This window comes from Crocuta crocuta, unplaced genomic scaffold (assembly GCF_008692635.1).
Source record: "Crocuta crocuta isolate KB4526 unplaced genomic scaffold, BGI_CrCroc_1.0 scaffold84, whole genome shotgun sequence".
NCBI lineage: Eukaryota > Metazoa > Chordata > Mammalia > Carnivora > Hyaenidae > Crocuta > Crocuta crocuta.
Genome location: NW_027530213.1, coordinates 723366 through 737825, shown reverse-complemented (window position 1 = coordinate 737825; position 14460 = coordinate 723366). Strand labels below are relative to the sequence as shown.

General features: G+C 39.0%; 1 protein-coding gene across 1 annotated transcript in view; it reads right to left on the bottom strand.

The window, feature by feature from the left end:
• DSCAM (DS cell adhesion molecule) overlaps positions 1 to 14460 on the bottom strand; it is a 643763-nt gene that overhangs the window by 281141 nt on the left and 348162 nt on the right. The window contains exons 7-8 of the mRNA XM_077765486.1: positions 9335 to 9629; positions 8312 to 8589 (exon numbers count right to left, since the gene is read on the bottom strand). Of these exons, the coding sequence (XP_077621612.1) occupies positions 8312 to 8589; positions 9335 to 9629 (573 nt within the window). The remainder of the gene's footprint in view (positions 1 to 8311; positions 8590 to 9334; positions 9630 to 14460) is intronic.

Here is a 14460-nt window from a genome sequence, read left to right as displayed (position 1 = left end):
CTCCATCAGCCCTTCCCAAGCCACGACTACCCACTACTGTAGGTTGCCTGTCTCCGCCTCTCTGTCACTTCTGGAGTCACCTCAGGTGCCTACCCACCCTCACTTTCCAAATCCATTCCTCCTTTTACTTCTCATCCATGTAACTCATTCTCTCTTAAATTAAGCCCTCCATACCTCATGTCCTTCCTAAGTTTTAAATAACCTTCTTTCCTAACTTTTTAAGTAGCTTTCTTCCTGGGTTCATTGCCTTGATTTTTCCTCCCTTCCACCCTGGCTTCCCACTGCAGTGCGGATTGTTTTTCTAAGACACACTAACAGGGCTGTGCTGGAATCCAGAGACGTGTATTTGAATCCAGAATACATTACTGGGCAGCTTTGAGCAAGCCTCCCGTGCACTCTTAATTCCGCTTCTCCACTCATGCTTTATCTACATTAGAGTCACTGTGAGCATTAATTAAGGTTACACATATGAAACTGTTTGTAAACTATAAAGTTTTATATAAATATAAATAGAAGGTGACATATTTATGTAGCAGCCAATTAACTTTCCTGGCAGTGCTGGTCCCTAGCAATTAAAACACTCAATTAGGCACTGTTCAAGTTCAATGTGGCACCTAAAATGAGGAAGAAAAAGCTTTGAAATGTGTTAAATATAACCCTGCTTGTTAAATTGAAATGAGGTGAAAAAAGGGATTTTGACTTTCATTTCTCCCTATGTGTTCGAAAGCAGCACAATGGTGCTTCTGGTTGGTTAATACAATTCAGAACTGCTTACATTTTAGTCATTATCAATAATTAACATGGTGTTTAAATCGATCTTTGAAGTTGTTTTTGTTTTTTTCAAAGTTCGAAAGTCAATGCAACCAAATAAACAAAGGGTCAAGACTATTAGCAAAACAGACATGGCTGGAAAATAGTATTGTTTCTAAATGTTGTCGAAATACACGCACAGAGACATGCCCACACCCCCTCCACACACACAATGCTTTCAGTGATTTTTTGTTTTAAAAAAAGAACCTCCTGGAAACAAGATGGAAATAGTGTGCTCCCCCCCCCCCACACAGTTTGTGGCCTTATTGAAGCAACGAGTGGCCCCACTTTGCAAAGAAGCCAATGCGTGAGGAATCATACTTGCTTTTCTGAAATTATCTGAACAAAATATTCACTGTGCAGTGTAACGAGAAAGGTAATCAAGCTGTTATTTATATAAATAAAATAAGAAAAGACTGTCCTTCAATCCTGATTCACAAAGAAAAAAAAATCTGTTTTTTCCTATCATTCACTTATTTCTTATCTCTTCCCTTATCACAGCTTTTATCTTAATTGAAATCAGTAAAGGTTATTAATTTTTTAAAAGCATTGATAGACTACAATCCCAACCACTGGAGTGTGACTTCATTTACATATTTCATTTCAAAACATTTTAAAATTCAAATGTGAATGTTCAGAAGTCATTTCGGTTACAACCTGTTCTAGTAACATCTGAGTGAAGGCTAAAATTGTTCATGGTGTGTAATTACTACTATATATTGAAAGTTAGAAGTCGTCTGAAGCAAGAAATGCAAGTGGTATCTTAAACCGAATTACTCTAAATATCTTTGCTGCAGTGCAATGTAGGTGACTATGACCAATGAATAAATAAATAAAAGGGGATATCAAGTGATAAATAAATAAAAGGGGATGTCAGGTGATACATAGGACCCCAGAATGTATTGTTTTTCATCTGGGAATCCCACCCAAACGTACACAGGCTTATCCCTGTTGACCCAGCCTGCAATGTTCTCTTTTGATGTCTGCAGTTTCATCTGTCAACCCAAAAAGATAAAATTAAATAAAAGTAAAGGGGATCCACTAGAGTACTGAAAGCCAACAATTGTATTTAGTTTACAAAATGCTCCTTTTAAAACATGTTTTGAAGCAATGACTAACCGAAAGTATATGCTCTGTCCTCTGCCAAGACATCTACACAAAAAATTATATACATCTAATGGACACCAACTCAACACCTTTTTCAGCAAGTTCAGTATTCCAGGCTTCTTGGCAAACCCATTGTTAAGGTTTTTCCCATCAAATGTTTATTAGTGTGTGATATTCTCATATGGTGGGCTCCATGGAGATATAACCTGTCATCCAGAAGGCTACCATTAGACACTGCCAGGGGTGTCTCCTGCTTTGTTCATTGGTCTATTAACAGGTTTCATAAAGATCTGCTTGGTTTCAACGTCACCCTGCATCTAGAGGGTTTTCTGCTTTCTTCGTTCCCTTGTCTGCCTGATGTGGTTGCCGCACCTAACATCTTCCTTCCATCTGGCCTCTTCCCCCACGCTTTTTTTCTTTTATAGTTTATTGCCAAGTTGGTTTCTATATAACACCCAGTGCTCATCCCCACAAGAGCCCTCCTCCATGCCCATCACCCCCCTTCCCCTCTCCCCCACCACCAGCAGCCCTCAGTTTGTTCTCAGTTTTCAAGAATCTCTTACGGTTTGCCTCCCTCCCTCTCCTCAACTATTTTTCCCCTCCCCCCACCCACCCGCTGTGGTCCTCTGTTAAGTTTCTCCTGTTCCACTTATGAGTGAAAACATATGGTAGCCGTCCTTCTCTACCTGACTTATTTCACTCAGCATAACACCTTCGAGTTCCATCCACGTTGCTACACATGGCCAGATTTCATTCTTTCTCATTGCCATGTAGTATTTCATCGTATAGATAAACTACATCTTCTTGATCCATTCGGCCGTTGATGGACACTTAGGCTCTTTCCATGTTTTGGCTATTGTTGAGAGTGCTGCTATGAACACTGGGGTCCATGTGCCCCTATGCATCAGCACTCCTGTATCCCTTGGGTAAATTCCTAGCAGTGCTATTGCTGGGTCCTAGGGGAGTTCTATTGTTAGTTTCCTGAGGAACCTCCACACTGTTTTCCGGAGGGGCTGCACCAGTTTACATTCCCACCAACAGTGTAGGAGGGTGCCCGTTTCTCCACATCCTCGCCAGCATCTATAGTTTCCTGATTTGTTCATTTTAGCCCCTCTGACTGGCGTGAGGTAGTACCTCAGTGTGGTTTTGATTTGTATTTCCCTGTTGAGGAGGGATGCTGAACATCGTTTCATGTGTCTGTTGGCCACTTTGGAGAAGTGTCTATTCATGTTTTCTGCCCTTTTCTTCACTAGATTATTTGTTTCTCGAGTGTGGAGTTTGGTGAGTTCCTTATAGATTTTGGACACTAGCCCTTTATCTGATATGCCATTTGCAACTATCTTTTCCCATTCTGTCTGTTGCTTATTAGTTTTATGGATTGTTTCCTTTGCCGTGCAGAAGCTTTTTATCTTGATGAGGTCCCAATAGTTCATTTCTGCTCTTGATTCCCTTGCCTTTGGGGATGTGTCAAGTACAAAATTACTGTATGGTCATCAACTTGACAATAAACTATTTAAGAAAAAGAAAAAAAAAAGAAATTGCTTTCTATCAATGGTCTTTTGCTTGGCATCTGCTGCCTACCATGATTCTTCTTACACCTGAGGTTGGTTTCCTTGAGGGAGAATTCTTAGCCATTGGATAGAACTTAGTTTCTGAAGGGTTGACCTGCTTGGGGGCCTTTGTTTACGGAGCACATTTTACTGAGTAAAGTGAATATACATTCAGAAGTCATTATCAGCTCCCTTCGTATTTTAATTCACTATCTTAAGACAGCTTGCAATGTCTGTTGTTTTCCTTGTCCTCCTTCCTTTGATAGTGCAAACTTCTCCCTGGCGTGGAGGTGTGGGGAGGGGGGTGTGGGCAGCCTGGCCAGGCAACCCATAGCTCTGGCCACCGTGACTGGTCCACGAATGGGTCGTGGCCTTTGGAGAGCCAGCCAGAATCCCTCCCTACAAAGTTCCTACAGGGAAGTACTGCGGAAAGGGCCTGTGAATCCAGGGACACTCAGCCAGTTTTCTTGCCGAATGGAGAGGCTGCTCTGAGGGAATGAAGCCGATGTGTAGAGGGAAACACCAAAGAAACAGAAGTTTCAGACGGTAATTAAAGTTCTAGACCAGGCCTCTTCCAAGGCCTATGTTATCTCTGTTCCTCCCAAAGTTGAGTTTAATACAGCCTTGACCTCCATCCCTACCTCCCCCATACACTGTAGTAACTGCTATGAAACCAGTCTGATTTGAGCTCCTGTGCTTTGCAATTGATAGGTTCATGGTTGATATGTGGATCCGTCCTCATCCAGGAAATTTAAAGATTTCAATTTCAAACAGTTCTTATATGAGCTTTTGTCAGACTTTAGCTTCAGATATTTGATGAATAGGTTTTAATGTGAATCTAACTAAGGGACTGATGAATCTGTCTACATGCATGAAAATCTGCAGTGAGGTACGCAGTCTCCTGATGGTCACACATAGGCCTGTGTCTTACACATTATGTATTCACCCATGTCTTCAAATCTGCTCAGATTTCACCATCCTAAATTCCACTCCTATCTATCCAACTGCCTACTGCCTATTTAGTGGATCCACTTAATGTTTCGATCTCAGTACATTCAAAAGTAGAGTCCTGATTTCTTCCCTTAAATTGTTTCACTGCACCTTCTGCCGACTCAACTGACGTCTGCACCATTCTTTCCATTGCTCAGGCCAAGATTTTATCCTCTCACACCTATATCTGATGCATCAGGAAATGCCATGGCGTAGACCTTCAAAATATATCCAGAATCTGTCTTCTCCTCACCCCCTCTCTGCTCCCTTCCTGGCCCAAGCCCCCTGACCTCTCACTGGATGAGCGTTTTAGCAGGTGATCTGCTTGTCCCTTCTGGGCTTTAGCCTTTTCTCAGCAACAGGAGTCAAGCATACCCTTTTACAATCCAGGCAGGTCAGGTGACGTCTCTGTTTGATCTGACATCTCTGCTCACTCCTCCATCTCACTCAGAGGAAAAACTCAAACCCTTCAAGCCCAGCCCTGGTCCTACATGAAAGGACCCTGCTAATTCTGAGCACACCCCTTATTACTCTACCTTGTGTCCACTTTGTTCCTGCCATGTAGCCTCTCCACTAGTCTTCCTGCTTGCCAGGCCCACCCCTGACTATTTTTGTCCCCTTTGCCTAGAATGCTCTTTGCTCCAGATACATGCTTGGCTATCTTGCCCTCTTCCATGTCCTTGATCAGACGTCAGCTTCTCAGAGAAGCCTTCCCCAGCTCCTTTGTAGCACTTCATATCCCACATCCTTACAACTTCCCTACCCCCCAAGAGTCATTTCCCGGAAGGCAACTACAGTGAAATATTGCACAAAATAATATGTCCCTTCTTTCATTTGTCAATTCTTGCCAAGGACCTAAAAAAATGGGTATTCTCCATAATGTATCCTTAGAAGAAAAGAAATTCTTGAAAACGAAACTATCTGATTTGTTTCCTAAAATGATAGATACTTTGGTCATTAAGAGCCAATGAATTCTCCTTTTGGGTATAAGCTAGTTTGAGTCAGTTTCTGTCAAGCAAAATTAAAAGGATCAAGATTAATACATTGATTTCTGCTGGTCTAGAAAATTTTAAGAATAGAAGTGAATAATTCAAATGGTCTTTGTTTGAATTTATGTCTCCTAAAAACCTGACATGAAGATATTTGTATCCATTTATCTAACAGTCACACTTCTGGCAATTTCTCCTGGAAGAAATCATCTTACAAGTAGATAAAGGCCAATGCATAGAGAAGGGAATTTGACATGCTATTCAAAATGGTTAAATATTAGAAATAAATGAAATATGTATTTAAGAATCTCTTATGGTTTGCTTCCTTTTCTGTTTTTATCTTATTTTTCCTTCCCTTCTCCTATGATCATGTGTTGTGTTGTGTTTCCTAAATTCCACATATGAGTGAAATAATATGGTATTTGTCTTTCTCTGCCTGACCTACACTTAGCATAATGCACCCTAGTATCCACGTTATTGCAAATGGCAAGACTTCATTCTTTTTGATCACTGATGCACTGGGTGTTTTACGTAAGTGATGAACACTGGGTACCCTTCCTGAAACTAATACTACACTGTATGTTAATTAACTTGAATTTAAATAAATAAATTAAAAAATTTTTTTATATTCTGGTGGTAGCTAATTAAAAAGAAAATATTTAGCACCAGAATATTTTCCATCTGTAATCTGAATACCTCTGGGGATCCCTGAGAACATTTTAGGGGGTTTGCAAGAAGATATTTTCACTGTAACACTAAGACATTATTTACCTTTCTCATCGGGGTGACATTTGCATAGATACACAAAAGTAATGGTGGGTAAGATGACTGGGGCTTTTGCACAATCATGGCAGTGACACCAAAATGTATTAGTTGTCATTGTGTTGTTTACCACCACACAGTCCCAATTTTTGCCAAAACTAGTTTCTAAGGACATTCGATGGAGTCATAAAAATAATAATTTAAATAAATCTTAGCCCCTGAGCTCATGTCATTTTCAGAGTTCTACAAAATGGGAAAAATGCACGAAGCACTTCAGCTGCCTGTTCAGCAGGAAAGTTGTCTTGAAGCAAAGTACTTGTGCACTTGTCTGAGTTACAAGCTCAACTGGCCACTCTTTTTCGTGGAATTCCATTGTTTCCGCAAAGAATGGCTACCTAAAAGCTAGAGCTATTCAGGCTTGGGCAAGTAGCAGACATTTTTTTTTTCCTAGGGAAAAAAATAAAAGAAAGAAGCCTGTCACTCCTGTGATCAAAACTGACTGTGTTTGTTGCAAATAATGAAATTGAAACTTTCAAGCAAAAAAGTAGACTTTTGTAAGACTTGTATCTGTCACTACACACTTGACAGCTTCCCAATACTGAAATGCCTTTCTGATGAGACCATGGTGATATTTTGACATTATTGTAAATGGTGTCAGTGTTTCAAAGATCTACAGAACTCAGCAAACCCATGATTTCCAAATGATCAACTTCTGTTACAAAACAGTGTGTGGGTAAGACATTCATTCAAAGACATTCATTCAGAGAGACCAATGAATTTTAAGATAGCAGAGCACCAAACATTCATTGATCTAGTTTCTAATTCTCTAATGCAGCTAATCTTAAAGATACTGACATGTTTTAATCCTCTGCATTGTACGAGAAAGTATTTTCTGGTTTATTCGCTTGTTTTGTTTGTTTACAATTTGTCTCTCTTGATTGGAAGGAGAGCTGGACAGGGGAAGAAGCTTGTCTACCTTCTTTATCATTGTTTTCCTCAAAGCCTAGAGTAGAGCCCAGCATTGAGCCGATGTTTCATGAATGGCAGGTGAAGAAATAAATACAGCTACAAAATGAAGTTTTATGTAGCTATCACAGTATGGTTTGCCAAGAAATTCTAATGATTTGAGAGAAGTCTGAAGGCATGTGGCTATTTTTAAAAGATTCAAAGTTATTTATGTGAAATTATACCTAATATATGATACATATTACATAACACATAGTCTACATTACATAGATTGTACGTGCACATGCACATCCGTGTGTGTGTGTGTGTGTGTGTGTGTGTGTGTATTTATAGATATCCTAGAAAGGCAAACTAACAAGGTTTATAGGGGACAAAGGCTGGGGAAGACCATGGAAAACTTTGTTCATCCCCCAAAATTCATCCTGATAGTTGATTTTGTAATGTAATGTAAAGAATCATTTAAAAGTCACCACCCCAGAGCTGGTGCTATGTAGTTGATACCCTCATGTGACGCTACACAAATCCCAGTCAACCTTTCTGTTCCTCACATTCCATACAGTATTCAGTACATTCAATACATTACAGGATCTATCCAACATCTTATTATAAAGCCAGATTTGCAATGCATGATTTTTGCCCAGCTGAAAATAAATGTGAGTGTTCTGAGGAAGTTTCAGGTAGGCGAGGCTAAGCTACGATGTTTGGCAGGTGAGATATATTGGATACATTTTTGGCTTACTATACTTTCAACTCACAATGCGTTTATCGGGACATAACCCCATCATAAGCGGAGGAAGATCTATATGTGTTTTAAAATGATCTAATGGACAACTAGGTAACCAAGCCAATGACCACCCCCCCCCTCTCTTTTCCTGGTAATACTGACAACACATGTCCTCTGGAAAACCAAACCAAAAATTCACATGAAAAGAAAAGTACATCAACCACAGGTCCTGATGCAGGAGTAGATGCATTAAGGAGTAAAGAGATCGGATCACCTGAGGTATTTTATCATTCCTGTCTTTGTAACTGACCTACCGTAAATATGCGGCTCCTTAGATGCCCCCACTCTTCACTGTCCCTCTGCTGAGGGCTGAGTAACGGCAAGCCGTGTGGGGACAGGGAGAGAGGCCCTACCTTTGACCGTCACGTGGACACTCTGGCTGGTGGAGAGCTGCGGTTGAACCAGCACGTTGCACGTGTACTCTCCCTCATCCACTTCCTTTTGCACGTCCGAGAGTTTTAGAGTGCCGTTGTTCTCAAATGCCACTTGGCGGTGGTTGAAAGGAAGCAGATTAGAGTTCTTGTACCATTTGATGGAGTAATACGGATAGCCAATCACACGGCAGTGGATGTATGTGTCCCGTCCTGCGATTGCTGTGATATTTTTCATTGGCCGAATGCTCGCAGGCCCTAGAGACACACAAGGGAACTCTTGAAAATAATTTAAGGGTACATCTCATGTGTGGAAAAGGGTACATTTTTCCTTTAAAACAGGGGTAAAAGAAAAACAACATAGGTCATTTTCACGCAAAAAATATCTTTTTCAATTACACAGTTTCTTCTGCATTCGAATTCTTCTACTAAGCAGTTCTTCTTTTTCCTGTTAGTTTCGTTACTTTCAAATGGATTGAATGAGTGTTAAATACTTAAAGTATCAACTATGTCCATGAAAACACTTTGAATTACAAGATAAGAGGCAATTTCATCAACGAAAAGGAATTAGCCTGCCCTGAACAATCATGCCATTTTTTTGTGAAACTGGGAACGATTCCGTTTCCAAACTCTCTCTATAAAGTAGGTTTATGGAGATGGAAGTTATGTCATGGTGCACTATGAATGTAGGTTAAAATACCAGGTACATGGAGCTTTACCATGAATGTGGAAGAACAGGAGAGGAGGAAGGAAAGAGCATGCAGAGCATAAACCAGGAAAGGAAAGATCAAGTGGATAAATCGAAGAGTTGCAAAGAGAACGAGCTGACTAAAGAAACCAAAATACCACTTCCCACATTAATGCAATCTGGGGCATTCTGGAGTCAGAAGGAGAGGGTAGGAAATGGGAAGCAACGGTTACTCTGTTTTTGGCATCCCAAGACTCAGCTCGGTGCATGCAGAAACCTTCTCCACTACAATGAGTTATGTGTGGTTTTCTTTTNCTCTTACGTTTATTCGAGCCTGGTACAGGACGACTCCCGCCGAATTGTTGGCAGTGCAGCGGTAGACTCCCCCGTCCCGGACCTGAGAGCTGGAGATGTTCAGGTAGCTGACCACGTTTCCCTCCGACGTGATCATCTGGCTGATGCGGTGACTGCCACCCTTGAGGATCGGGTCGTCGTCCAGGGTCCAAGTGATGGTGGGCAACGGAGTTCCCTTGACGTTGCACATGAGGGAGACTGGTTCCGCTGGACTCACCACTTTTTCACTAAAGGCAGAGATAATTTTGGGAGTTCCATCTGCAGGGAGACAAACGATGGAAGGAAGTGGCATATACAAATAATTAAATGACTTCCAAGTACATTTGTGTAATGATTAGGAGGTAGACATGGTGGTTAGTGAACGCCACACACAAGTCTGGTTTTATTGCTAAAGCTAAATTCCAAGCAGAACAAGATTTCATTTTCAAGATAGGCAAACAGTGTTAGCAAGCTTTAATAAACTACTTAGATATTTCCTGACTGTCATAGGAAAAATCACGCAACCCAGATGCTCACGTTACACGTCAGCTCTCGAGAAGCCTACAGTCTAGAACTGTTATGCCCCCACTGGAAGTTAGAAACACAGAGGAAATCCACCCCTCCAAATGGTCACTTTAGCTTACTACTTCTGAGGTACTTAGGGCTTATTCCCCAGGGACTTGTTCAGAGGAATAAAGGAAAGACTGAGAGACTGATTGGCTCACCTGATTTATTTTCTCATAAGAAATCATCCTTTATAGTTTTAATATGAAAGGGAAGTCCATGTAAATATAATGGAATCTCTGAGAGTGGGAAAAAGCCAAATAAACTTTGAGCCGTCAAGTGTGTATTAAATATCTCTGTAAGCGTCTTAAGTTGGTGGCTGTACAGTTTATCATCCAACATGGGACAGTTTTGAGAATGAAACAGATACCAGAAGTAATTATGCCAGGGGGACAGGCACAGCCTCAGACTGTCCCAGGCAAAGTAGGATCTAGGTCTTAGGGAGTTTTCCATAGGCATTTCCAATATTTTCAGCAAAAATAAAATTTTCTTACTCCTTGGTCTCTTCATCATAGATATGAACCATTTCCCTCATACTGTATGGTATAATCATAAATACATGCATATATGTGCATACATATTCATACATATATTCATATATATACATATATATGTATGTATATATGCCTCTTTCTGCCCCACTCCCCCTCCCTGGAAACCTGGAAGTCTATTTCTGTGGTCAGCAGGACCAGCCATGCAGGGTTATCCTGATGGGGGCGCTTTACTGAGCCCTCTACCATCTTTCCTCTAGCAAATTCCTGAATGTCAACTTCATTCCAACTCCTGGGTGACTGGAGAAGGCTCTCGAGTATGTTTTATCCCCACATGCAATCCTAAGTGGTGTATTTCAGTGTTCTTGAATTGTAAGCATCTTGCTTTAGTATCAAAGATGAAAAACATGGCTTCATAATATTAAAGAATCTATGTTTTTGCCCTTAGAACACCACACACTCTGCTTCGGGATTCTCTGCCTTTATTTACAGAGAAGTTGGATGTCACCACGATTGTTATTCTCTGTACATAATCGGCCGTCAATGCCGAGGAATGTTACTTTATTTAATCCTACAATTCAAATTTTGTTTCTGGATGTGCTGAGCTGTGTATATCTTTGGACTGATTTTTACATTATGCACTGAAAACTTGTCTTTTTTAAAAAATCTGCTTTTAACTCTTTTCTTCGGTTATACCTTTGTTTCTCTGTAGATACAATTTACATACAGTGAAATGTGCAGATCTTATGTGCACAAATAGAATGTTTTGTTAACTACGTGCACCGTGTAACCACCCAAATGACTGCAGCATAAAGCATTTCAGGACTCCACAACATGGCTAGGGCTCCTTTCAACCAATCCCTTCTCACCAGAGGGAATCACTGTCCTGATTTCCTTCAATGTGACTTTATTTACCTCTTCTTGAGCTTCAAATCCATATAATAATAGAATGCATGTTCTCTATCCCGCAAACATTCTACTACTACCACCAGACGGTCAATGAAATTAAGAAATGCAACTTTCGAATAGTTCTGTCACCTTACACGAAGTCCACACAGAAAGTCTGACAGCTGGCCAACAGTGTCCCTCACACCGATCTCTCTCGGCCCAGCCAGTACCACACACTCCATTGGTCTGTCCTGCTTGCCTAGTCTCCTTCAGTCTGGGTCATTCTTTGGTCTCTTCTGTATTTTTTGACTTTGACATTTTTGAAGAATTACTCCATAGCCAGTTGTTCAAACTTGGTTTTTTCTATTTCGTCATGATTAGATGTGGGTTGTCAATTTTTGGCAGGGATATCATGGAATTAACGTTGTGTTTATGTGCTTATTGGCCGTTTGTGTATCTCCTTTTGTGAAATATCTACTCAAATCTTTTGTCCATTGTTATGTTAGACTACATTTTAGTGATTAGGAGTTCTTTCTGTATGTTGAAAACAAATATTTATCATATATCTTATAATGGTCAAATGTATTTTTATTAGGATTACATTGATCATCTTACAGGGGACTGCTACCTTAAGAATATTTAGGTTTTCAGTCCTTGAATATGGTATACTTTCCAGTTTTTTAGGTCATCACAATTCTAAATTAGCAATGTATAGTTGTATAGTTTTACATGTTGAAATCTTTCACGTCTGTTGTTAAATTTATTCCTAGTGTCTTTTGTCTTATCCTAATATAAGTGGAAATTTTAAAATATTATTTTCCAATTGTTGGTTTCTACTATACTAACACAAAAAGGTTATATGTTTTTGTATCTTGAGTTTCTAAACTCATCTGGGAGTTGTTTTATAGATTACTTGGGATTTTCTATGTAAACAATAAGGTCTGGTCAAAGATAGCTGAGGTTTTTCCATTCCAAACTTTATGTATTTTATTTATTATCCTTGCCTATCTAGGACTTCTGGAACAGTGCTGAATAGATCAGGTGGTTGTGAACATCCTTGGTCCCAATGTTAAATGAAAAATATTTAGTGTTCAACCATTAAGTATGGATAAATAAATCATTAAAATGAATGATCTCATAAATGCCATTAGGGTCAAAGAAGTTCTTTATATTCCTAGTTTCCTGAGAATTTTTTTTGAATGGATGTTGAATTCTGTCAAATGGTGTTTTCTGAATATACTGAAGTCATCATTTGCTTTTTCTCCTATATTCTACTAATATGACCCCTAACCCATGTATAGATAAATTTTGATTTTAATGTTTTGCTGATTTTACATTTATGGGATAAATTCCAACTGAGTTTTATATAGATATGGATACAGATGGATAGATCAACATATACATATTTGTATCTGTACATATACATATACACACACATATACATATTTATGTAGAGATATATATACACATATATAAATATTCATATGTTTAATAGGTGTGTGTGTGCATCTATATTATTTTGATCTCATGTACTAAAAGTGAAAATTATGTTACTTCATGTGAAACATAAAAACCCTAGCAGAAATAATTTCCTTTACATTCTGTACTTTGTGTTACTATATCTATTTATGTCTAAGCTCTATAAAGCAGTGTTATAATTTTACAATTTGTCAATCATTATGTAAAGACATTAAAAGAGAAAATATTTTTTAAATGTTTAGTAACACATTTCCTGCCTTTTCTAAGGGGTTTTATATGTATAGATCTCAATTTCCATTTTAGGTCATTTCCTTTTGCCTTCAGTGACTTCATGTGTCAAAACTTCTGTCACATTCTTTTAGCTTTGGTTTATTGAAAATGTCTTTACTTTTTCTGATTCTTAAAGACTATTCTTCACTGGATATAGGAGCCTAGGTCGACAGGGATTTTTTTTTTTTAATCCTTTTCAACATTTTAACGATGTTGCTCTTTTGTCTTCTGTCCTCCAAAATAATCTGATGAGAAGTCATCCATGATTTGTATTGCTATCTCCCTTTATTTAAGATTTCTCCTCCCTCAGATTTACAAGATTTTTTTATTCCTCTTTGGTTTTCAGCAACATGGCTCTTTATAATGTGTCTGCATGTGATTTTCTTTGTATTTATTCTTGGGATTTACTGTTTTTTGGCTCTGTAATTTTATTTTTAATACCAAAATTATGAAAACTGTCACCATTATTTCTTCAAATATGTTTTTGTCTTCCCTAGCCTCGATCTTCTGTTTTTCTGGACTTCTAATATGGAGATCAGGCTACCTGATAAATGCCCCATGTCAGAGGCTCTGCTCAATTCCTTTGCAGACTTCTTTCTCTCTGTGCTTCAAACAGGATAATTAATTTTATTTTATCTTCAAATTCACTGATCCTTTCTTCCTTCTCCAATCTCTAGTAAAGCCAATACACTGAATTTTTATATTTCTACTGGTTTCTTTTCATAGCTTTCATTTTTTCTTCTGGTCTTTCCCAGATATTTATTCACTATGCCCTTATTTTCCTTTAGAGTATTGAACTTATTTATTTATTTATGTGTTTATTTGTTTGTTTATTTATTTATTATGTTTATTTATTCTGAGAGAGAGAGGAGAAAGAATGAGTGGGGGAGAGGGGCAGAGAGACAGAAAATCCCAAGCAGGCTCTGTGCTGTTATCACAGAGCAGAACACAGGGCTCGATCCCACCAACTATGAGATAGTGACCTGAGCGGAAATCAAGGGTCGGACGGATGCTTAACTGACTGAACCATCTAGGTGACCGTAAGGTGTTGACCATATTTTAAATAGAACCTTTTAAGTCTTTGTTTGCCATTCATCTGGGTTCTCTCAAGGTCTATTTCTACTGCCTATTTTGCCTTTTGACCTCTGATAACAGTATCCAACTTTTTTGGTATGTCTAGTTATTTTTATTTTTTATTGGATTATCTTCCACATTTTCCAGTCCAGCTGTCAAATAAGAGTTTCAAGGAAGTTTATTTTTAGATTTGAGGACTCCCCCTGTTAGGAATTTAAGGTATTTCCTCCTTACTGGAATTTCAACTTACCTCCCTCAATTGCAGGTGATTTGACAGTACAGGCTTCTGTCCTTCTATACATCAATCCCACAGAACTACAGCTTTCTGTTTTTCTTCTAGCATT